The sequence below is a fragment of the Corvus cornix genome, chromosome 3, assembly GCF_000738735.6.
Source record: "Corvus cornix cornix isolate S_Up_H32 chromosome 3, ASM73873v5, whole genome shotgun sequence".
Taxonomy (NCBI): Eukaryota; Metazoa; Chordata; class Aves; order Passeriformes; family Corvidae; genus Corvus; species Corvus cornix.
In genome coordinates, this window is record NC_047056.1 from 110,277,684 (window position 1) to 110,303,791 (window position 26,108).

At 40.5% G+C, this 26,108-nt stretch overlaps 1 protein-coding gene across 4 annotated transcripts in view; it reads left to right on the forward strand.

Annotated features, from left to right (window-relative positions):
* Positions 1–16,703, forward strand: part of SUPT3H (SPT3 homolog, SAGA and STAGA complex component) — a 257,799-nt gene extending 241,096 nt beyond the window's left edge. For all 4 annotated transcript variants that reach the window (XM_039568417.1, XM_039568418.1, XM_039568415.1 and 1 more), the window contains exon 12: positions 14,982–16,703. In XM_039568417.1, coding sequence (XP_039424351.1) covers positions 14,982–15,023 — 42 coding nt within the window. In that variant the 3' untranslated portion in view covers positions 15,024–16,703. The remainder of the gene's footprint in view (positions 1–14,981) is intronic.
* The last annotated feature ends 9,405 nt before the right edge of the window (positions 16,704–26,108 follow it).

Consider the following 26,108-nt stretch of genomic DNA (forward strand, 5'->3'; position numbering starts at 1 on the left):
ACTGAAAATTGTTCCCTTTCCAGACTGGGCAAGTGGCCTGTGAGTAAGTGGTTGGTTGACTCTGCCTGGTGCCATAAAATTTGCCCGCAAGACAAAAATGTCCCCCCGTTTGGCTTCCTGGCCCAGTCATTTCAAAAGCCAAAGCTGAAACTGCATCTGCCTTCTCTTCCAGATCAGGATCAAGAGGTTTTACTGGTATCTTTTTATCTATCTGTTTATCTACTTATTTATTTATTTATTTGTTATATTTTGTTGTTCCCATTTTTTTGTCTGTAACACCTGTCGGAAATAGCACATGGAACACAGCAAAAAATGGTTGTTTTCTTGAGGATAAAAGAATTTCCTTCCCCAACAGAGATCAGTGGTTCACAGAGGGCCAGGATCAATGATTCACCCCATCAACAGTGCACCTGCAGGAATAAATATCACCCCAAAACACATTCTGCTGCAATATCTCTTCATTAACTAAGGGCTCTGTGAGAATCAGTAATGCGTTTGCAGTTGAATCATGCCCAGCTAAAGACAAATGAAGGAAATATGGAGCAATTAAGTGATACTAAGTGACACCAATTTATCAAGAATAAATAAAAGTTTGGTGGTAAAAATGGCTTGCAAGTTCATCCAGTCTCAGCAAACCTCATGTCACCATTTCTGGGATAGAAAGCCCAGCCTTTCACCAGGAGAATGTTCCCACAAAGGTGAAGTGGTTTTGAGCAACTTCTTCAATGGACTGGACACCAGCAGGCTTCTCTGTGACACCAAGGTGACAAGTGGCCTTTTTTTCCTCTTTCTTTCTTACTTTTTTTTCCCCTTAAGCAAACTGAATAATTACAGGGAGAAAAAAAAGAAAGAGAAAAATACATGCTTTATTTATATTTAATATCCAAGATTGGACTTTAGCTTGTGGGAAGTATGAAAGCTCCCCCAAGCTTTTGAGGGCTCTGTTGTGCCCTGCGTACCAACCGCTGGCTGCACCAAGTTGGTGTTTAGGGTTCTCCTGCTCCTATTCACAAACACTGAATTTTTCTCCTTTGTGGGCAATGTCCTCTTTTGTATTGCCAAAATTCTTTGTGTGTCCTGCAACAAGCAGTAGATCTGGTTTTCTACAGTTTCTGCAACAACTGCAGATAGAGTTGTAGACCCTTAATGTGGTTGGAAGAGGATGAAGTAAATTTTGGATGGAATTATTTTAAGACACAGACACCCTTTGTTACTTTACAGAGGAGATGATGTTGGTAAGAGACAAGGACCTGCAGAAATCAGGTTGGAAAGAAAAACAGCAGAGACAGAGATAGGCTGGTCAAAAGTGAGTGGGAATGATGATTTATGGAAAGATGGGAGAATGGGCCAGAAACCAAGGGGTGGATAAGCTGAACTGAAGGGCAAAACCAGATAAATGGAAGGATAGATTTAATTAAACAGAGTAGAGTTGGTAATAAAGAGTTAGGAAAAAATGCTGTTATGAAGAACAGGAAAAGGTGGACAGGAAAACATGATGAGAGAAAAAAATGAAAATTGTTCCATTTATTGTGGAATATCTTGTCGTTTCTAATAAATGAGTTAATAGTGGTGCACATTTTAGAAAGCTGAGAAGGAAGTAATAATAAAAAAGCAAAGAAGAAGCATTTAAGTAGATACTAGTTAAGGTTTATTTCTTAGTCTATGTAAGGTTTTAGCCACATAGCTACTGGTGAAATAGCCAGCTAAGATCAGTAGTTGGCTTTCAAAATCTCAGCATTAGAGTTTATTTTGTAGAAATGTTAGTTATTATATTACTATTATGCAATAATATATCATAACCAATGGCAAAATATACCAACTAGTATGTATGTGTATTACTAATACTGATTGGCATGAAGAAACAATGGTCCACTATAATTAGACTAGCACAGACAGTTCCACGCCTTGTCTAAAACCAAAAGGATAGGGAAACAGGCAAAAAGGACTTTTTTTTTTTTTCTGTATTACAAAATGTTCAAGCTCTTACTTATTCTTATTTTGAAGTTTACTTTTGAAATAAGATAACTTTGTGTTTTGGGAAAGGAGTGGCTGAGATTACGAAATGCCTTGATAACACATTAAACTCATAGAAAGTCACACCTCCATTTGACACTTGAGTGTTAGAATAGCTCCAGCATCCAAAAAAGTATTGAGATTTATGAACATCTTGAATACACCTAGGGTGATGAGCTCCTTGGCAAAATATGGGGCAACAGGCCAATTCTTTACCCAATGGCTGTCTGTTTTCAAGACCTACCTATGAACCTGTGTTCATATGACTGTGTCCCAGTGTCCAAAAAATAGGTCTTAGCCCCACTGAAGTGCCTCAGATTCTTCTTCCGTAAAAATCATGATCTTGCATTAGAAAGAATTTTTCTTCCCACCCATGAGAGTTTGAGGAAGAAGGTGTTGAGCCCATCAGTTCATGCAGGATGATAATCTGCAGTAATCTCTACTGATTTAATCTATCTTCTTCTCATCTTTTGGGCATCTGAATCCTAGTCTGGCTTCTCTTCGCCACTTACTCCAGGGTATTTGTGCTGTACACTGGTGAAACAGAAAGCTGAAGAGTCAAAATGCTGCCCATCAATGGGCTGCAATGGAGTGTATTCCTGCCCTGACAGTGAAAATTAGCTTCTTCCGTGGCAGTGCGTGCTGCTGGAGACTTCTGTGCGGTGTCATTTACAGCCATGTTGTCTTTGTAGATTCCTGCTATGATGTGAGAACACTGATGAGTGGAGGGGGAAGGGAACAACCTTCCCTTTACCATATGGGAAACACCTGTAATGGGCAGCAGAGCTCTCTCTAAAGAAATGTGTTGCCATTTCATAGTTTTTTTCAAAGTGTTATGTAGACAAAAGGTATCAACTTGAATTTTTACCAGCGTTGACTGTCCCAGCGTCTGGGGCCAGGCATTCACCGTAATGCCAAAGTATTCTTTTAAATGAGACAGTCAGTAATGTTTTAAACTGTCTCACCCAAAAAGAATGTAGCATCCACTGGAAAAGTATAGAGTAGTCTAAGTGCTCCAAAAATAAAACAAAAGGAACAATATCATGCCCTTTTATTGTGGCCCCTTAACTCTAGTCCTCTGAGAGCAGCGCTGATTGATGTCGGTGATGCAACCTAAAAATTAATGTCAATTACCCAAAACAAAATGCACATAAGTGACTTCAGGGTCTGATTTCAGTCCACAAAAGCCAGGAAATTCAGAGCTACTGGAGAGACGAAAACCTGGATTTCACATTCCCATCTTACCAACAGCCATTCTGCTGGAGGGGAAGAGGAGAAACAAAGGAAAAGGGAGTTACACCGTTAAAATAAATAATGTGATGCAGACAACAGCTCTCTCTTTGCCGAAGCCTGGATCCACTGGGTCCCATTAGCGTTAAATCCAGGAACTGCAATGTGTTCTAGGTTTGGGGCTCAGTTACTTCCCTACCACTTTCTGCTTTTTAAAATATAAACTCTTTTATTGTTTTAGTTAACAATAACATTTAATGAGACCTAACTAATTCTTCATTTACAGTAATTATTTAGTGTTCTTGCATTTCCATCCACTGGAAGTGGGGATGTTGCTGTCAGCATGATTAGCCCATGCTATCTATTTAATGCAATAATTGCACATCCAAACGGGACTGACCTTGCACTCTCTGATAAATGAACATGCAGTAATCTAGATGTTCTGGTGTCAGCATGCACACAAATCAAAATGTTGTAACATCAAAGAAGTATGTATGAAAAAACTTCCATACAGGATTTAAATATTCCTCAATGTTATTAAAAAAATATGGGCTGTGATATCATGAAAAGCCCATGGTGGGGTCACAAGCGAGTAATCCATCTCCCTATTCCTAAACCCATATTTAGTGACTGAACAATGGCAACCAGCCAGAAGAATCTCGTGGCCTGGCCAGTTTGTTTTCAGAAGAGTATCACTTTTATAGATGTGCATATAAATGTGTGTCTGCTCTTAAACTGGATACAAGGGAAAAAGATGAGATGCGGTAAAGAAGAAACGAGAGTTTGATGTGATGGGTCAGACCACTGAGATATTGGTAATGGCATTGGTCTGTCCTTGCATTTCAAAATAAGTTTCATTTAAGTAACACGTGCCATAGGAAGTGACGTGAAATTAGATCTGTGGAGGGGGGTTATAGCATGAAGGTTCTGAGTCTGCTGAGTTATTTCAGTTGCTTCACAAAGTAGATATTATTTGTCCACCCCCCACCCACAACCGATCAGTCAGAAACTACCAAAAGGAATTTTTAGTCGGTTCTAGGAAGGACATTTTGGAAGCCTGCTATTCTCAACAACCATCCAGTGTCCCTGGGATAACCTATTTGGCCAAGATGCTAGGAAGGTAAGAATCAGATGGACAGAAAGACATTTAGAAAGATTAAAGATAACTTAAACTGCACGTTAGAGAGGCTTGAAGTCTATCTCCCCTTGTGAACCAGCTTTTCCAGCATATGAATGTGGATATAATGTCATTTAAAAAGTATAATGTAACAAAAAGCCTGTTCTTCCTTGGGATCCCAATTTCCTTGATGCATTCTTGCAGATCATAACTTGCCAGCAGCTCTTTGAAAGTGCAACAAGGGCTCTCCTCTGTGCAGGCTGCCCAGTGCAGGAGCCTGTGAGGCTTTGGGCAGTGTTCCCACATTCCCAGTGTGCCACTGGCACGGTTTGTGCTCATCAGACCCTGCTAAACATTGGAAGGAGTTTGTCTGTCATGCAGGTAGGAAGTGCTGGGGAGAGCGGGACCAGGCCCTGCAGCATGAGTGGTGGCCAGGAGGGGACTGCCCTCTTCACATGTCCCAGCTCACTCCTTTTTAAATGAAGCCATCCCCAAGTCCAGCTCTTCATGTGCTCAGCATATTTCAGCATTGAGATCGAATTGCAGCCTGTCAGGAGATAGTGAGCAGGGCCACTATCACCCAGACCCTGTCAGGATCTGGTATTTTTCACAATTCATGGAATCATTTAGGTTGGAAAAGCCCTCTAAGATCGTTGAATCCAACCATTAACCCAGCACTGCCAAGCCCAGCACTGAAACCAGTCCCCAAGTGCCACATCTACACATTGACCACTTCATTCTTGTTACCTGTTTTTTCCTTCTTCTATTTGCTTTGCATATATTGAAGAAATCAGTCATTCATACTACATTCTTTTCCAAATCCTCATACTACTTTCTTTTCCAAATCCTCATTCAAGTCTGACTTGAATGGGATAAATGTGTCATTACTTTGCCGAGACTGGCCCAATAGTTAAATGGGTTGTGACTTAAAGGAGAAGCATCCTTCTGTGATTATCACCAATTACTGGTGAAGTGTTAACTGTTCAAGGGAATTAACTGCTCTGCTTTGTATTTTTTACAGGTGCATTGCATTCTTTGCATAAGGAGTAGAACATCCTGCATGTAGTTAAAGAATAACCTTTAATTTCCTAAATTATAAATGCTTACCATCATCAAAAATCAAATATCTGTATCAATACATGTCTGGATTAAAGTTCAAATTAGGGATGGAGCTTTGTTTTGAAGGGTGGGGGCATTTGGTTTTCATACTTAGTGAACCATTTTTTAAGTTTGGATTTGATACTGATTTTCAGAAGTCCAGGAGGGACCAGGAAACCTATTTTGATTCAGGGCTATTTCTAATATAAATGTCATAAAACCTGGTAGAGTATAATAATTTATTCTGCTGCTAAAATATTGGTTTAACTGGTTAAACTGCCTCAGCTCTTGGATTTTTTCTTCAGTGTGTTGCAGAAATACATGTGAAAGGTCGATTGGATGCCATTCTGCAGCCTAATCCTAGGTAATTTATTCTGTTTTACCTGAGAGAAAGGTCCAAATACATGTTTTTCTGGTTTTAATCAGTCCAACTACAATTGATTCAACTTTTGCCTGAATAAGGAGTGAGTAAAAACTTAGCAAGAGCCTCAAGATTTGGCTCTTATTCATTAACCTCAGGGCAGACTTCATTTTGTGTGATTTTTAAGCTATTAAAATGTTGGTTGGCTTCCATTTGAGCTCAAATTCCTAATATCACCAAATAATTATGTGTAGATGATGAAATGAAAAAACAGGCATGTAGTCTCCAAACACGTTTCAGTCTGGGTGGCTGAAATGGCTCATAACATTCAATGCATGAAAATGGGGTGGATTGAATAAATTAGCAGAATCACAAAAGGAAACCACTATAGGAAATAGTTTTACACGTGTAATCACTCCCGTACTCCAGTGAATGTGTCAATCTGTACTAAATAAATATATTTGTTTATAGACATGTTCTGTATTAGCTTCCACTCTTTCACAGCACTTTGCCAAACAAAATCCCACTAGAAGTAGGATGTTCGCACCCGAGTAGGAGTTTCTTGGATAAATATTTTTTCTATATTGAGACCAAAACCACTTCTACAAATTTCAGACTTTGATTGGAATAGTATATTTCTTTTGCCTTTTTTTTTTTTTTTTTTTTTTTTTGCCTTGTCTTTCCCCCCCCCCCCCTTCCCATCTCCTTCACTGGCAGCCACTGATGCATTACCTTAATTCCTCTTGCCTCCCACTGCTCCGGTGCGCCGGCGCCCCGCTGCAGACAGAGCACATCAGTCAGGGCTGAGCAGGGTGAAAAGTGGCTGCACCCCAGTGCTGCCACCAGCAAAGAGCCTCGGAGCCTGAGAAAATTCCTCTCTTCACAGACCTGAGCTGTTGGTTGGGCTCTCTTTTCCACACTGAAGTGCTCTGTTGAATCAAAGGGACAGCAGAGGTGCTGTGCCCTCTGCAGAGTGTGTTTGCAGGATGCTTTCAGGAGGTGGGGGAGAAGTGTGTTGCAAAACATCATTAGATGCAACTTTTCATTACAATTTCACCACTTTTAAGGGGAAAAATGCAGGGGAATTGTCTTGTTTTACCCAAATAATTTAATTTCAAAGTAATACCCTCTCCTCCTATGCAAAAGCAGCCAATTTCGACATCCATTTCTGTACATCTGGTATTTTAGCCATTACAATGGAAGACAAAATGCAATGAAAATAATAATTATGGCATAGTATACAATGTATTCAAAGTGTCATGTATTAGCTCTGTAATCAAGCAATCCTCAAGAAAAGGTTTCCAGTGAGTGATAGTATTTCTGTTTCAAAGGCAGGGGAAATTGAAGCACAGAGGCACTAAGTGGTTTGTCTGAGGCCACACAGCAAGTAAGTGTCAGGGCTGGGAGCAGAGCCCAGCCCTGGCTCTTGCCCTTGTACTTAGACGACTGTACCACACCATATTGTTTCCAAATAAATTTGCTCTTTAGCTGCTATGCTGAGCTCATGAGCAGTAGTGACACAGAGGGGGAATTTAACTTCTTCGGTTACTTCCTACAGAAAAAACCCTGAGCTTCTACAGCAGTAGAAGAAACCTTAAAAGGTCAAAAAAAATCATCTCTGGAGACAGGGAGCCATCCAGGTTGTTTGATGCTGAATTGCTCTCAGGTTGAAGCAGTTTTTATTGTTAGTGGTATATTTTCACATGGGAGTGCTGTGACTGTGCAGTGCCCTGAGTCATAAAGCAGAGGTTTCAGTGTCCAACCATACCTAAAGCCTCAAGACTTCCAGTTTTAATTTAGTTCTCAGACATAATGAAGTTGCCTGTGTACATTATTGCTGCCATACAGCTAAAGCAGCACGTTGAGGCACATCAGGAGAGGAGAGTTTGACCCTTGAGCAACTCAAGGTGTTTTGACCAGTTTGACGTGAGGCAGTAAAATTTTAAGTGAGCTAATTGCACTGCTCATGAGGAGATCAGGGACACTCAGGAACCACTGCATTTCCAGTGTGGTGAGGGGGTTAAGCTTTCCCAATTATGCTGGATTCCAACAGGTCATATCCATCAAGGTCTGGTGCCTTGTGGACACCTGCTGTGTGCTTTTCCAGCAGCGTGTCCTGGGCAGACAGTTATGGGCCATTAGACCCACGGCAGGAGGAACTTGCTGGATTTTGACTTGCTCCACAGGAGAAGCAGCTGATGCTGTCCAGGGAGGAGTGGTGATGGAGCCCAGCTACAGGTTTTGCAGCCTGGGGGAAGGGATTTCTCTCCCTGACTGTGAATGGAGAGCAGCATGTAGTTGAGGTAGGGCTCAGAACAGAACTTCTATCAGTGTGCAAAGCAGCATCGCCTTTCCTTAACAATTAAAAAGGGTTTTTTGCTCTCAGACATATAAAGCCCATTAAAACTGGTGGCAGTGATGGGAAGGACTTTGTGAAAATATGTTTGTTTTGCAAAGCTGGCTGCCAAGTATTGTTTTATAGTTCTGTTTTTTTCCTTCTTTCTCCTCTGTTTACAGTGCCCTCTGAGAGACTTAAAATGATCCCTCTCTCCCCACCAATTTTGTTCTTTTTTCTCTTGGCTGACACTGGTACCCCACTCCCACACCCCAGTTCTTGCTGCAACAGAAGCCATGATCCTTTTGCCTTGTTTTTCTTTCTTACAATACCAGTCCAGCCCTGAGAACAGCGTTTGCTGGTTAACTGCAGCATTGCAAATTTGGCCAAATACACTGGAGGACAGCAGTACAAGCCCTATGTTTTGTTCTCCATCCACTGGTGGTACTGCACGAGATGCCTGAGAAATTCATTTGTTTTCCAGTGATCCTACATTTCCATCAGCCTTGGGAATGTCATTTATCCCAGAAGCAGAGAAAAACAATAAAAAAGTTGGATGGTTGAGATCTAGATGATGTTCTTTAACAGACTTGGATGATATATCCTGGATATGTCCTATGCCTGTACACAGGAGCCCAGTTTTACACAATTATTTAAAAAGTTTATGCCACTGGCAGATAAAAGGTCAACCAAAGCCCAGAGGTGACTTTGCTGGGAGGCATTTTGTTGATGGGTGGTTTACTGGAGTAGTGCTTTTATCAGCAGGTGATATTTGTGGGCATCTAAGTGTTCTTGTGATCTTTGGCCCCTTCCTGAGGCAGGTACTCTTGGGATGGACACTGCTGCTGTCCCTGGTGTCTCACCAGGCTGAGGATTCAGGGAACAGACCTGAGGAATGCAGTTGTTGGTGTTTCTTACACCTAACTGAGGTTTCCTGGGGTCTAGCATAAGCACCAACATGGTTGTGCTTCCAGAGGGGTTGTTACTGTATGGATAAATGGATGCTGTAGCTCTCAGCCCATTGGTCTGGCCTCATCATAAATGAAATCCATGACCTTTCTTGGATACAGCAGGGCAGATCAGCCAGAGCATCATACAAGTTTGTAACATGCTAAACCTGGGTGTCCACAGATACATATTTGGGGAGTGTTATTCGTTACTGACCATGTATAAGACATTACGTACAAAAAGCGCTCCCTCATCCTTTGAGTGGTATCAGACATCTGTGCTTTGGCTACTGATTAAAGATGGGTTTGTGGAACTAGAGCCTTCAGTGCTATTGTTTTAAATTGGAGGGAGAATTATCCATTATATTTCTTTTCTCATATGGATGCATTTTTAATAAAGAGAGTTTATATCCACACAAATTTATTTAAACTTAAACAGAAGCAACTAATTCTAAACAACACATGGATTTTCTTTTTCAAACAATGTTGCTTATACTTTGCCTCTTAAACTAATTATTATTTTAATCTCTAAATAAGCTGACACTTCTTTGCATGTGGTTTGTCTGTTCAGGCTGGGAAAAATTAGAGGAGTAACCTTTTAATCACAGGGGTTTTAATGTAGATGTTTTTATATACAAAGAGTTATGAATCTGTCCAGGGTGATGTGTTTGATATTATGGTGAGCTAATGAAAATTCAAAGTTAACATTCCCCAAATAAAATGGAAAGAAGACACAGGGAGAAAAGGAGCGGATTCAAAATTAGAGAATCTTGGGGGTTTATGGGTTCCAGGTTATTTGGAATGGAATGAAAGTTAATGCTACATCCTTTTTTCCATCCTGCCAGCCAGTGTCTGATCCAAGAATGTCTCTTATTTAAAGGGCAGGGCTCCCTCCACTGTTCTTAAATAAAGGCTCTGACTGGCTGAGATCCAACCCTCCCTGATTTTCACAGTAACACTGTAAGGCTGCATGAAGAGAATTACTTAATGGAAAGAAGTTTTGCATATGATTCCCCTATCATAAACCTGCTCAGGTCATATGGTTCGATTTACATTTATGCAAATGTCAGAGAATAGAGTAAAATTACCCAAAGCGGAAAGGACCGTGGCATGTCACAAACAAGATGTGCCTACTTGCATTTATGTTTGCTAATGAAGTTCAGCCAGGGCTTGCTCTTTGATTTGGATGTTTCTGTCTGCCATTCCACTTTATGCACTGTAATTAAGCCACTTGCCCACACACATACAAGAGGACATCAAGAAAGGGAGACTTCAAGTTTTATAAATGCTTTTCTGTAACTCACTTATACAGGGCCTATAATTCAGGATTTAATATCTCTAAGTGATACAACAGGCCTGCAGTGTGACATTGTGCTTAACTTTAATGCAAGCAGAACAAACTTAAACCAATGGAGGATTTGGCCCAATAAACTTTGGTGTGTCGGGTGCCCGCTGGAGATGTTTTACCCCAGACTTTCCAAATTTTATCCCAAATAAAAATTAGGCAGCCCACTCAAAAATCACAGCTGTTTCTTTCTCCTGCCAAAATTATTATTTCTCATCATGCTACAGCTGTGAAATTACGCACTAGTGTAAATTGTTAACTGGAAACCATTTCTAGCTGAGGTGCCTGTCCAGAAGTCTTGGTATTCTAATCTACTCTGTTCCCTGATTGAGGAGTACTCACACATCTTCATGTTTGGCTGGGACTTGTTTCTGTAAATCACAGAATCACAGACTGGTTTGGGTTGGAAGGACTTTAAAGATCATGCAGTTCCATCTCCCTGCCATTCTCAGGGACACCTTCCATCATCCCAGCTTGCTCCAGGCCCCATCCATCCTGGCCTTAAACACTTCCAGGGATGGGGCAGCCACAGCTTCTCTGGGCAACCTGTGCCAGGGCCCCACCCCCCTCCCAGGGAAGAATTTATTCCTAATATCCAATCTAAACCTACTCTCTTTCATTTAAAGCCATTCTCCTAGTCCTAAATTGCTAATAAACACATGGTTATTTGTCCCTAAATTGGTCCTATAAACTCTTCAGTAAACTGTCCCATGTCATGGGACCTACTGTGAGGATAGGAGTTTTGCTGCCCTTCTCTTGGAGTGGTTCTTTTTCATCCTTCATAATGACACTGCCTTGGGCTACAACTACAGGAGAGAAATGGGACCAAAAAAAAGGGAGTAGAAACTGGATGATTTTTCATGAAATTTGAGGAGTTGCTTGGCCAAAGTCCCTTGTGCCATGCTGGCTTTTTAAGCTGTTAAGTTTTTCTTTCCTTCACCAAACTAAGGGCAAAGCAAGGTGTTGCTTTTAGGCGACTGACAGCAGTGAACAATGATCATCTTTTCTGCTTCACTGTACCTCCTTTCAGGTTGGAAAAAAGCCTGCCTTCATTTATTAAACAATGATAGTATTGCCAGAGAGGATCTTGTGTCAAAATCCGATGTGCTTTGATAACTTAAAGGAGCAACATTTCCAAGGGAGGATTCCTGTATAGAGGATGCCTGAGAAGCTGTGAGAAGGTTCTTCACAAGGTGCCTTCGTGGGGTAGAATCATAGAGTGGTTGGGTTTAGAAGAGGTGTTACAGATCTGGTGCCAGCCCTCTGCCATGGGCAGGGATGGACCCACTGGATCAGGGTAGGACTCTGAAGTGAGAACTAAGCAGCAAAATCATCACAACTCTGTCCTAAATGGGAGCAAGTGGTAAGAGTGGCCTGGACAAGAGGAAGGTCATGTTTCTGCTTTCACATTGTCCCAGCCTGTGCAGCCTCTGGCTCTGGTTGGCAGCAATCTGTCCTTCCACCTTCAAGGAAGATGGAGAAGGGGAAAAAAATCTTGTCATGAAGCAGGAAGGAGCAAGGAAGAGTTTCTGTGAGAGCTAGATCAGCCAAGTAAGGTTAGATCAATGGTTCAGAGCATGGAAGCCATTCTGGGAAGGCAAACTGTGCAATTTGTGCCAAGTTAGGTGATCCCCCTGTCTAAAAGGTGGTCCCTTGACCACGCCTGCACATACTGGGTACAGCAAGAGGCTGACAGAACTTCAACCATAGCAGAAACTCAGCCCACAGCAGGAAAAGTCAAAGCACAGCCTGGTAGTAAATTTTAAGAGAGAACACACAGAAAATTTGGATGGAGTAGACACTTTTCCAAAAAGGGCTCCATGGGCTTATGTTATCTCTTGACAGCAAGACATATCCAGCAAAATGGATACAGCTATTTTAATCCCACATCAAGAGCCTGCATCATTCTCTATCTGTAATTCTGAGCCAAATAATCATATTTAAAAAAAAATAAAAATGCAGATGCTGCCAAAGTGGCATAAAGCACCCAGAAGTGTCATCCAAACCCTCTAAATTATCTCCAACCACATTAAATGTCTGCCACATACATCTAAACTCTTGCAAGGGCACATACACATGCGAGTTTTATGAAAAACATCTTGCTGTTTCTCTTCACAATTCTTGGCATGTAAAGATCTGTCTTTCAGTATCACAAATTCAGCTGTATAGATCTTAAAGATATCTGGTATAACTCAGAAAGATGGGATGTCTGTAAAATACTTTTGCTCTGCATAAAAGCATCGTGGAGGTTAACCTTTGTTATCTAGTAATGTATCAAAATGAGAATGAAGTGTTATCTTGTTATGGAATGGGATGAATCAAACTCCCTCCTCTGAAATACTGATTTTCAAAACAGTTACCTTTATGCTGAGGTTGAAGGTATGGATGGTTTCTGGGTAAAATGGTTGAATTTATTGTTAAATTCCTTAATAAAATATACATATATCAGAATCACTTTGTCTGGCTTGGGAAGTAAAAATGTGTTGTTTTCATTATTGCTGAACTTCAAAATGGCTTCAGGAATTTTGTTGGTCCTTTCCAAAGAAAGAGAACTTCAGGCAGAGATTAAAGCAGAGGAAATTTCAGCCCAAGGGCAAGTGTTTCTGAAAGTTTAAAGTATGTGAAATGGGGAGTGAAGTAGGAAATAGTTTTCAATCCTAACTATAGCCACACTAGTTATAATATATCACTAAATATAGACCAGTGGGTGTGCCCAACTCTCCAAAGGTGTTATCCTGCCTCCCCTGAAACTGGCTTCTGAAATGACCTTTGCAGGGATATAACTGACTATACAACACTGCCCATGTTGGAAAATGTTAAACTTCATTATTTCCCAGGTGAGCCCAGCCAAGCCCAACTTTGCTTCACAACCAAAATTCCTTTCACAAAATTCAACCTTTTACCTTTCATGTAGATCCAGCTTTGTACTCGGGATCATTTGTCTCCAAGCAAACTGCACAGTAGTCCTGAATATTTTGTTTATGTGTTAAAGGTTGTCACTTGGGTTATAAATCCCTGTGAAACTATCGGGGTCAAGCAGCTAAAAACATTATTTTTGCATCAACTTCCAAATGTCAGCCATAATGGTTTGGGCAAGCTGAACATCCAAACTGCCTTGGACTTGCTGCTTGTGGTTGTGGGAATATATTGGATCCTTTCAAAATTATTGGCTAGTCTGTTTTGGGCATTTCATGTTTGGGTATAGAGTCTTTGGATTTATTCTGTGTTTTGTTTGTGGTGATACTGTCATGTCTTGGCTGTATATCCCACAGCTGATGTTCTGCACTTTGACTTTCATGCCATATGCTGCTAGATCTCTAGACTGAAGTGTGGTGTTAATGTAAAGGATGCTGTAATGAACATCTTGTACACATTTCCTTTTGCATATTCACTGTCTGTAAAATGTCTCTCTGAATACATCCTTGCTGGTTTTGAAATGATTTCTTTACAGTTCAGTATAAATGCTATTTATATCGAAAGTTGTTTGAGGTTATCCTTTACTCCTAATGTTACTCTAATTCTAGTTTAAGAGAGGAGAAATTGATCTGGCTGAAATTAATTAGGAAATTGGTAGAGCCACTAAAAATGGTGGTTATATATGGCACTTCCTAAGTGCTTGGACTGAGGATGTACAAAATAAATCTGACGAAGCACTAACTGTAATGAAATAGATGACTACATTTTCATTTTAAAAACAGGATGGCTGCTGAAGGTGAACCAAATAAAGCAAAACTATTTAAACTCCTTTGATTTTTTTAAAGATATTGTTAATATATTTAAAAAAAAAAAAAGTATTTTTTAAACTGAGACTATCTCCTTACAATATAAGGTTTCCAGTGGCATTAAAAGGTATAGTGTCTTATATTGATTCAGAAAGAGCCGTTAAAAATGCATGAAAGGTATTTTAGGGAGACACTGTCACAGAATCTTTTAAAATTATTTTCTCAAGTGCCACTTAACTCCTGTGCTTCTTTACCATTAGAAGCACTTCATCCCAGGTTACAATATATGGGATATCAAATTATTTCCTACTGACCAGAGAGTCTCTGGAATAGTTTGGAGTAGTGGGGATTATACCAGTGTCTGTTTATATAACTTTGGACTCAGACTATAAATTAAGTTTGGAAAACTGCAGTTATTCAATAATTTATAGAGTATTTAGACAGTTTAGAAATGATTCTTGAACATGGTGAATAGAGAACACGTGCTTATAAAGGACAAGCAGATTCAGCATAATGATGTATTTTTGGCCTCAACTATTTTGCAGGCAATTAACAAAGTAGGATGTTACATTTTTGCCTATCTCTTGCTCTCCTGAAATAGAGTCACTAACCACTTGTTAACCACAGTGATTTTTTAATAGACAAAGTGGTTGCTTACAGCTTCCCTACCAGAAATGTTCAGATTAAACACCCTATTAGATTGCAGCCAGAATAGCCTACAAAACAGGAAGAAAGCCTTGCCTTTCTCTCTGCCTCCTTCCCCTGTTTAAGCTGATGTGATAATTCACTACAGATTTTCTCTTTCCCTGACAGAGTGCCTACCGCAGGAATGGGATGACTTTTCTCGCCTGCTGATGTGGATGTGGCTGCAGCAACAGGAAAGACAGTGTTATATTAAGGTGATTTTCTTTTCCCCTCCATGGAAGGAAAAAAAATACAAGCTCCAATGTCTGCATGTACCAGTGAGTGGGCTGGTTTGTTGTGACTATCTGCTGGCTGTCTCTGTCTCTTTTTCCAGCCCCCTCAATCGTTATTCTTGTTTACTAGCTGGAACATTTAGCTAATTAATGGCAGGATGTTTGGGATAGGGTGTAGGTGGACAAGAATGCAGCTCAGACAATGCTGGAGTTTGCAGGGGACTTTCTGACTGCCATGTCATTTTTATTTAAGTGTCTGGAAGTCTGTTCTCCGAAAGATGTTTTTTGGTAAAGCAGGATGGGGCAGGAAGAGGCCAGACAGATATAGACTGGGTTATGTTGGCTTATAAAGGTTATGTAGTTTTCCTTGCAATTTTTACAAAAGAAAAATTATTTCCCTCTATTTTCCACTAATTTCCACTTGTTTCTGTCAACTAATGTAAGTGTTCACACAGTATAACCCAGTTTAATCCAGTGAGGGGATTTTGGTGACAGCACTACCAAGTTTGGATGCAAAGATATTCAGAAAAAGTTCAGGTAAACTAAACTTTGCGAGTTAGAGACCTGACTTTTTGCAGACCCAAAGACGGGCTAAGTGCTCACCCCCAAATTCTCAATATTGGCATCTCCTAAGGCTTGAGTGATCATTGTCCAAAATGAAGGAACGCCTTTGCAGTGACTTGGCACTGGATTGGACCCCTATTTGGAAAAATACATTCTAAAGTATTTCAATAACTGCGTCTGTCTCAGTGGTTCTAGGCAAGGGCTTAGCGTTATGTACTTGCTCAGCGTTTGCTGCAGGAAGCAGATGTCCCTCTTGTTGACAAAGGCAGCACTGCTGTTGGATTTGGTTAAAGAAGAAACCAACTCTTTTTGACTTTTTTTTTTATATTTTAGCTAACGCTGTTTGTTTTCAAGATTTTTTTTTTAAATCTCAGTCCCTGTCTCTATGCTTGTTCCCGTCCCCTGCTCCTCCAGCCTTTGCTGGCCTCACAAACACATTCATTTCTTCCCATAAAAACTGTACAAATATAGAGCTAACCACGATGATGCTTGAGCAGAGAAAAGGACTCCTGCTTCAGCCTGTCACCAGGATCTGCTGGCACATCCTGCTGGTGTTCCTGTGGTACCCACAGGTCAGGGGTCTTCTTCACCTCAGGCTTGGAATCCAACTTAAGCCTCAAATTAATCCAGAACATTCAAGGGTTCGAGAGGAGAATATCAAAATATTAATTTTATATAGTGCAGCCATCCTCCTCCTTGGTGTTTAGTATGTGAGGTCTAAATTTTCACTCCCGCTCTATGCTCTTGTGGCCGTTTGTAGGTGGTTTTGTTGTCCTGCTCTCTTGGACCTGCTTGCAAAAACGTTAAATATATGTATATTTTAAAAATGACTTTTTGCAACCGAAATATTGTAAAAGTGAACATTACCGCTGCCATTCATAAATTGCTTTTCTCTTTTATCTGCTTCGTCTCCTGTTTTCTGGAAATTTTCTGTGTGTAAAGGACTAAAAGTAATGTGTACAATGTATTAAGTGAGGGAAGGGGGAAGTTTTCTGATGTTCCATCTGTGCTTCTTGAAATATATGATTAAACTTTTCTTTTTATCATCACTCTTTATTTTTGTTGGCATCCTTAATCATTGAAAATTATATGCTTGCTGTAAACATCCAGACTTTTTTAAAAGGACACCAGCATTTATTGTATTTGGTTTCGATCTGCAGAGATGCAGACAGAAGAAACCGTTTCAGACACTGGGTACTGGAATCAAAATTCCTTCTGTTGCTGTCTCTCTTCCAGATTTTACATTTTAAAATATGCATAAGCAGGAAAAATACTGGCACTTATTTTTTACTGGTCTACTTAAAGTCCCAGAGAATGAAGACTCAACATACATTTCTCTCAGAAATATGACAGATCATGTTTTTGTTGGTCTGCTGTGTGTTTGTCTATCTTGAACAGCCTGACAGGCAATTATTTATAAAATCTGGGTTTGCCCAGTAAACCCATATAATAACCTTTCACTTCTCTGCACAAGTCAGGGAGCTGAATTTAGAGTCAAACAACGTAGGTTATGTGTCCCCATCTTGTACTAACGCAGTTTATTCTTATTTTGGGAAGTAATCACTTTTTTTCCTCATCTTCAGAATTTTCTTAAAGTCTCTTTAAAACAAAAATGCAACCAGTAATACTCGTGCTGCACTTGGAGTGTGTCTTAGCACCACTTCCCATGCTGCAGAAGCAGAGATGTATGTTTAGGCTGGTACTACACTTTTTTATTATATATATAAAATTCAGCTTGAGATTCAGTTAATGGCTGCATATGAATAGCTTTACACTTCTGTAGTTTCAACTTGCAAATCATTTGTATTCGTAGCCAGGATTTATAGTTACTGAATCAGGTTATGTTGATTATTTCACATTAGTTACCTGAAGAAGGGGAACTTCAGTTTCAGTAGGAATATATGACTGCATAACGTTTAAGGGAGTGTGAGTTCTCTCTCAGCTCAGTGCCTGAGCTGACCTGTCTCTGTGGTTACACTACCTGGTTTTTCAGTATTTATTCCAGCCATCCACAAAACAGGGATAATAATTCAGCTTGAAACTTGTCAGAGGTGAGGGAGCCACAACTCAAATTTCTAGTTAGGCTTCATCTTGTTTCCTGGCCTGTCCTCTGTCATTCTTTCCTCTGAGAAAATCCAACCCTGTAAAAGACTTCTGTCTTTGTCTGGAAATTGGGAGAAGCTGACAACAGTGCCCCGTATTTCTTCAGAGACACTCAGGACCCTCCAAAATGTGTCCCCCTGGGTTTTAAGGGCACACTCCTCTTTTTCAAGTGCCCATCTCACTGAGGGGGGAAATAAAAAAAGTGTGTTTTGGCATTTCTTGGGTGTGGATGAACCTTTGTGTTGCATTAAGGTTCTGCCATCAGCCAAGTGCAGATCTCATAAAATGGTTTATGGTTTCCCGTCCAACTCATAGAGAATGTTTCATAGTACATAAACACTTCTAATCATAAATTCAGAATAAATAGATAGTGACATTAGTCACAAGTCCAACCTCTAGCTGACATTTAAACAGTTACAGGGTTGGGGGTGTTTTTGCCTGAATGAATCATCTTGTCCAAAGCTGGGCTTCTTATACCTCCACTTTTTATACCTCTGCTATATATCTACCCTGTGCAGCAGTGCAGCCAGGGAAATGCAGTAGTGGCATGCATTAAATCCAGGTTTATTCAGAGGGCACGGAGCCAGCACAAAGCAGCGAAGCCATCCCTGAAGGAATTGAATGTAAATTTGATGGTTTAAATAAGGCCAGATGCCTAAAAAATTATTTTGAAAGCTGTATCTTTAATGTAGCTCTTAACTTTTTTCTTTTGCTGCTTAAGATAATGATGTTGCCTTTACAAAATAATAAGAAAAAATAGCTCTCATCTCTTGTGGGGAGACAAAAATCAGATACTTTGGCTTCTATAAATCACTGAAATCTTGGCAACTGAAAAAAAGTTTTAGAAGGCAGATGGCTGCAAATTTGAAGGAAACCTTCATATTTTACTGTTAAAAGCTTTTTAACTGTCTAGAGAGTTCTCTGAGACACTACATTAATAGTCATTCTCAGTAATCAAGCTCCACCGTATTTATATACTATTTTTCTTAAACAAGATAGATTAGTAGTGAGACATGGAAAGATAAATAAGGAAAAAAAAGAACTAAAATTATAATAATACAGTTTCATTTTACATTTTATAGCTCTCTTCAATATTTGTGATTGATAATTCATCTTAATTCCTGTCAGACAGAAATATTGGCACAAGAATCTTATACCAATATCTGTGTATTTCTGTATTTGTATTTTCATCCAGATGCTTTGCAGATTTTTCTTACTGTTTTGGTGAAGATGTGGTCTGTCAATCTTTGGTCCTTGTATGACTTTGATTACTGTAATATCTGAGTGCCTCATGGGTTTCCATGTGTTTATGCCTACAGCACAACTTTAAAATAGTGTGTTGTTATCTCCATTTCTTCTGGGGAAAGGCTGAGTGATGGGCCACATGTTGCAAAACCTGGGACGGTTCAGAAACCTGGATCTCAAATCCATAATGATGCTCTCAGTTCTGAAATACCTTCCCTCTGCAGTGAAAGCAGTAGGTGTGTCAGAGAGCACGTAACCCTGCAGGTTAGGGGAGAAAGGGGCAAAGGCCATATCCCACTGGATCTACAAGAGGAACTGGACATGGAAGAATGCAGCCACTCAATCTGGATCCGATCCAGGGCTCAAGGATTTGAAAACTTCTGGCTGAGATGTGCCATGGCCACTTGGTGACCTTGTGCAGAAACACGAATGGTAAGTTTTCACCAAAATATGGACTGTGGGACACCTTCCCTCCTCCAAACAATGCTGGATTTCTGCATCAGAAATCACTGTGAGGGGCATACTCATTACAAAAATCCTACTTTGGCAATGCCAGAGCATTCTTCCCTTTATCTCCTCCCAACCTGCCTTTGCAGAGTGCATCAGAGCACAAAGAAATGAGAGGAGAAACACAATTAAGACACGTAAATGCCCTCCTATAAATGGGGCAGCAGCTGTGATGGGTGTTGACAAAGTAAAATGTTAATTTTTAGTACATGAACTGGGTCTGAACCCAATAAAATGTGTGTGGTGGCTGATCCTCATCCTGTAACCAGACCTGGAAGAAGAGAAAGTGTAAGGTATCAGAAGCTGTAGTGGGATTCGGATAGTCAGCAGTCAATAACTGGCTCAAACCAGTTTTGTTCTCATTTCCATAAGTATTTAATTAATCTGCAAAATAAAAAAAACTCCCAAGAAACTATTGCCTTTCTTGTGCTGACACGATTTCTTCAGATCTGCAAATGAAATGGCAGCAACTGCGTGTCAAGCTGAGGTGAAAACAAATCTGAAACGTTGCTCCAGAAGGAGAAGGAAGGTGTTTCGAGGAGAAAGGCTCCAGCTGAAAGGCTCCATCTGAGCTCCCTTGCTCAGATCATTGTGTATCTGCTGATCACCAGTGCCAAAATCTGCAACAAATTTTGTTGTCGCTTCAACTGAATGATTTTAGCAAACTAGACATGATCTGTCTAGTGTTCTCCATGTCAGCTTGCCCTTAATTTAGTATTAAAAGAATTTATACTGTGTTTTGGAATGGTATCAACATAGTCCTAAATTTTCGCTGCTCAGCAGATTTTGGTGTAGACAGAAAACAAATAAATGGAAATAATTATTAAGTAGTGCTTTGGGAACCTGGGAAAGGGTCTTTGTCAGTCAGTTTCTCCATGGAAGGTGCTTCTTTTATTCACCTTCTCTGGGATCATGGCAAAACTGATACATGGCTCCCGTAGGGCTTGAACTTGTCCAACAAACAGTTGAGGTCAACCTTGAGGTCTCGCTCAAACTCATGAGCATCCCACTTGTCTCCTCACTGTGTAAATCAGGCACAAGCCCAAGAGGAAAAACATGACAGATTCTTCCACTGGAAGATCAAGAACCGCAACACTGAATATTCCAAGGTGAGGCAGAATAAAATAACCTTGGTCTGACTGGGCTCAGCAGCTGGTTGCTTGGTAAAATATTATTTTTTTATTTTTTCCTGTTTGACAATTACATCATTATTTTTTACACAGTTTGGTGATCAGAACTTTGGCAGTGAAATAGTTAAGAACAGTTAATTCTCAAGTGTGGTCAACTTTCAGAGCCAGTACAGTGGTAAACAGCTCTCTGTCCTTCTTCAGCTGTTGTTTTTGACTAGCGGGTTAAAAACTTCTCAATTTTAAGGGCACATGTATTTTGGGGCAGAGTCTGAGTTGGTTGCTTTTATTCACAGTACCCAAATAAATAAGTGTAGCCATCTAAGCTAGTCCACTTTGCTCCATTGGCCACCCTTGCAGGTTTCAGTCTTCCCAAAGTTATGGTAGTGAAGGTAAAATTTGGTATAAGCAGCCAAATTTTGAATTTTTGGCCAATGTCCAAACCTTCCCAGTTTTTACCACGACTGGTTTTTATAGTTGCTTTTTTTACAAGGTTGAAGTTGGGCTTGTAGATGATGCTGGATTCATTTTATTTTGTTGAGGCTTGTTTTATTTGCCCTTTGGTATGTAGTTGTGGTACATGCTCTGAAGGAATTTTGCATCTTAGTTGGTTTCTTTGGTGGGCTTGAAGGAAGGGCAAAAATTAATGCAGCACTTAAAGAGCCTGTTATTAAAAATTTATTCATAGGTGAGCAGAAGGAGCAGAGAAAATGTATTAATTTATATGCATATATATTAAATAAATATTAATATATATGTCGTCATATTTTTCATGAAGACTGAATTCCAAACACCATCTCTGCTTTTTAAATCCAAAAGCAAACATAAGCCTGTTCTGATACCTCCCTCTCTCTGCAATGAAAGTGGTTTATCCTTTTGTAAAGATCAAAGATTTTTACTTTGTGGAAGTAATTTTATTATAGCCTTGGTTTCTTTGCTGTCTGTCATTTTTCTCTTGCACAAAGTTTAATGTCACTCTGTGAATCTTTATGAAATTGTGAAACCTCCTGAAGTTTTAGAGAAAACATCTTTGACCGGTACAAAAAAGGAATTTTTGAATCTTCAAATTGCTGGTTTTTTTTTTTTTGTTTGGTAATGTTTTGTTGGGGGGTTTTAAAGTCCAATAGAATATGGTTTGAGATGGAGAGATCTCAAAGAGCTGGGACAGAGTTGTCAGAACCAGACACTGCAGAGATACCTCTTTGTCCCTTAAATTTTTCTGAAATGTTCTTATATTTCACAATACATGAGTTGTGCTCTTGGCTGCCATTTCCTTCCTGCAGCCTCCCAAAGGTAAGTGGATTGTGCCCTCTGGGGGCTCTCCACTGCTTTAACTTAGATTTAAGTGTGGTGTGTTTTTTCCTTTATTTCTCTCATTCTTTCTTTCTTTTTCTCTTTCTTTCTTTAAGCTTTAAATGTCACATTGATTTTCCCCCTCTCCTTGTGTCTTATGAGGGAAGAAATTTATGGCCTTTTTACATCAGGAAGTCTAGCTTTTCCTGACGTTTTATTGCTTTGAATATTTGAAACATTTCAATCCCAGACAATAAATATTACATGATTATTGTTTTCATATGGATAGGCTATTTCCCCCTGTTTTTCCTGTCCAACATTTTACTAGCAAGTGACACCCAAAAATTTATGGATACTAAAACCATTACTATTTAGCTTTTCTGGGAAGGTCAGAAATAGTCCCTCAATTTGCATGTAATATATATCTATTTAAAAAAAAAAAAAGGTTTAAATAATCTCATATGTTTTGAATCCATAGTGATACAAACTTACATCAGAAAAGAAGGTATACTGTTTTCCTTAAAAAAAGTACTCATGGGTCAAACCTTGTTTTCATTGAATTAAATGACAGCTCTTGAGGCTTAGGTGGGAAAAGCAGTGAGGCCCAATGGAGCATTTCCCAGATCAGCAACTGGTAGCCTGCAGGTGCACAGCTTGGGAGTTTGTGGAAGTTGGTGGGATGGTTTATTCCAGTCCCTAACTCAAAGTGTAGGTTTTCTGCTCACCCAGGTCAGTATCTTGTTGTTCTCATGGTAGAAAGGATTCCTTGCCAAGTGGAACCCATGAAACCTGGTCTGAGGTTACACTTTTTGATGCTCTATTTGGGGAAGGCAGCTGGCTCCTCACTGTGCATGGGGAGCAGCAGTTCTGCAGCACCAGCTGTGGCAGCTGAGTCCATCTGGCAGTCCCAGGTTTGATCTGACAACCAGCAGATAAAGCAGTGTAGAAAATCTCTGGTCAAGTGACTAAGGCCACTAAGATTAAAAGAGGCACAGGTTCTTCTCAGAAGCTCTAGATTGCCTAATTTTTTTTTTTTATATTGACAGTTTTTCATGGATACCATTCAGGACCCTGCTGCTTGTGTTCCCTTAACCATCACAGAATCACAGAATGGTTTGGGTTGGAATGGATCTCAAAGTTCATCCGGTTCCAAGCCCCTGCCGTAGGGAGGGACACCTTCCAGTATCCCGGGTTGCTCCAAGCCCCATCCAACCTGACCTTGGACACTTCCAGGGATCCAGGGGCAGCCACAGCTTCTCTGGACAACTTGTGCCAGTGCCTCACCACTTCACAGGGGAAAATTTCTTCCTAATACCCCATCTAACTCTACCCTTTTTCTGTCCAAAACCATTCCTCATTGTCCTATCACTCCATGCACTTGTAAAAAGTCTCTCTTCAACTCTCTTGGAGCCCCTCTAGGCACTGGAAGGGGTTTTAAGTTCTCCCAGGAGCCTTCTCTTCTCCAGCCTGAACAACCCAAATTCCCTCAACCTGTTGAGAGAGTTATTATCATATTTCAATGATTTCGTATTGATCTGGATTGCAGAACTGGGTCCTAAATAACCAGTAGATCTCCCTCTTTCTGTCAGTTCCTGATCAATTGCTTCATCCACTTTCAGTGGCTGTCTATATAGCTATGAGGAGAGAAATTCTACTGTGTTTCCAGAGGAGGAAAGCTGTCAGGTTGTGGGGACAATAAACCTAAATACATGTCTTTGGGACACAAGCTGGATCAGACCCCTCTCAGTCTGGCTAAAGGTTTGCTACAGGGATAAGAAGAAATACAAAACCTGTCAAAAATTTTCCACTGCAACAACATCCATGATCTGGTGGCTCTTTCTCTCCTTGCCTTGTGCAGACAAAGGGAGCCAGAGTCTAAATCCATTGAGAAAGAAACACTAGTAAGTACTTGTTTAAAGTCTTTTTTAAGTGTTGTTGTGTCTTTACCCTCTCTCCTGTCTCATCCTCTTTTGGGAATGTTGAAAATAACATTCAGCTCTGTGCTGCCTTTGTCTGTCCTTTTCCATGTGGTAAACATGGACTTTTCCCTCCCTGTTTCTTACAGACTTTCAGCCAACTCAGCTTTTCCTGTTTACCTCCTTGTCAAAGGCATCATTGGTGATATCACTCCAAGTCTAGAAATAAGGGGATTTGCTGCTTTTCCTAACTAGCTGCTGCTCCCTTTGGTATTATGTTGATTTTGCATCATATCAGATTTGGCACATTTACCAATTCATTTATTTTTTAAGAAAACAGATACTTCCCTCATCTCCCCCTTATCAACACACACTGAAGGTGAAGGCACTGAAATGGTTTTCTGGAGACCTGGGCTCCCATCCAGACCTCTCAGTGCCTCAATTCATTATCTCTGTATCAATGAATTTGTGGACCCAGTCTTTTAAAAATAGTAATGATAATAATGGTAAGGAGAAGGCTGTAGGCCCCAAAATTCAAATGAAAAGATGTTGGTAGGGAAGATGCAATAGCTCTGGCTGAAAAACTGACCCACACAGCTTTGCAAAACCAGTTTTGTTCTCGCACAGACAGAGATGAACCCAGCACAGCAGCTGCTTTATCAAGTGATGGGTTTGTTTCTTCTAGTTTGGAAACCCCAAACATTTTAGTGCCTCAGGAAGACACTGAGTCCTGATAAGGGCAGCTGCTGGCTTAGAGTTCCCAGTGTGGTTTGGACACAATTCTTCTATTCTACACAATAGAAAACAAAAAAATTAAAGTGTGATGTCATGTAATCCTCCGTAATTATCAAAACAGACTCTGGTTTAATCTCTCCAGATCTGTGATTTTTTGCTGAATAGTAAAGGCACCACACATAAGGTAATATTTGACTGATGATATTTGTTAATGTACAGCCACATCCTCCTGGAAGCAGCAGCTTCATGGCTGAAATCAGAATTTCCGGTTTTCATTTAAGAAAGGAAGGTGCTGCTTTCAGAGCCCCACTTGGGCCTGTACATAACCAGTTCACTGAGGTCTTCCTGACACCATTGGCGACTTTGAAGAACACCTCTGAGGGAAGAAAGTGATCCATTTTTCTACCTACTTCTCCATGAAGCCTACTCAGAAGTACCCTTACATTGCTAAGTATGTGGAGTCATAGAAGCATGGAATGGTTTGGGTTGGAAGGGGCCTCAAAGATCATCCTGTTCCAACCCCGCCATGGGCAGGGACACCTTCCACTAGACCAGGTTGCTCCAAGCCCTATCCAACCTGGCCTTGGATACTTCCAGGGATGGGGCATTTTGCCACCATCACTGAATTTTCGAGGACCAGCAGCAGCATCTGCCACCCATCGGACCCGAAACTGTCTTGATATTTGGTGTAATTAGAGCACACTCTTAAAGGAAGATTGGAAATTAGAATGTTCTCCTGAATTGGAATCTGCGTAATCAGAAAAACAACAAAAAAAAAAGGCCAGGGACATCTAGGAAGGAAAATAGGTTCAAGGTCTGTTGTGTGGTGCAGAAGGTGCAGCTGCACTGTTGGGAGGGTGATCTGCCGTGCCCTTGGCTAATACCTGTACCCTGGGGTCCCTCACCCTTTTATTGCTGCTCTGGAACAGGATGTGCAACTGCTCTGCATTAATACGTTATTACACGTTGGCCAGTGTAAACTGCAGGTGTTGAGAACATGATTTATTCCATTAGTATAAAAAGGTGTTTTCTATGGCCGTATTAAAAATTATACTAACTGTTGGGCTTGCCACTGCGCTGTGTGTGGCACATGCCAATTTAAACCTGTAATTTCCTCTAATTTAAGGATATGTCCCCAGAAGATCATTAATTGGGGGTGGTGTTGGGGATCACAGTACAGCCGTGGCCTGTTAACCCCCATCTGGCTGTTAATCCCTGCAAAGCACCTTCCCCTAAGATGTCAGCTGCTACCATACGGTCACTGGAGCAGAGACCAAAGAAATGACATGATTGGGTCTATTTTATATTTAAATCTATCTTACATTACAATTTTAATTTAGGGCGAATTGTGCCTGTAGTGTGATATATGAACCCAGTGACTGTATTTGTAGTGAGTTCACTGTTGAGTGGGCTGAACAACCCCAAAGAGCTGTAGCAGAGCCCACAGTGTTTCCTCTGCTTCCCTCTGGGCTTATCCCAAAGCAGCACCAGCCCTGAGCGCTGCTGGGATGAGCAGTCTTGGGCTCATGTTCC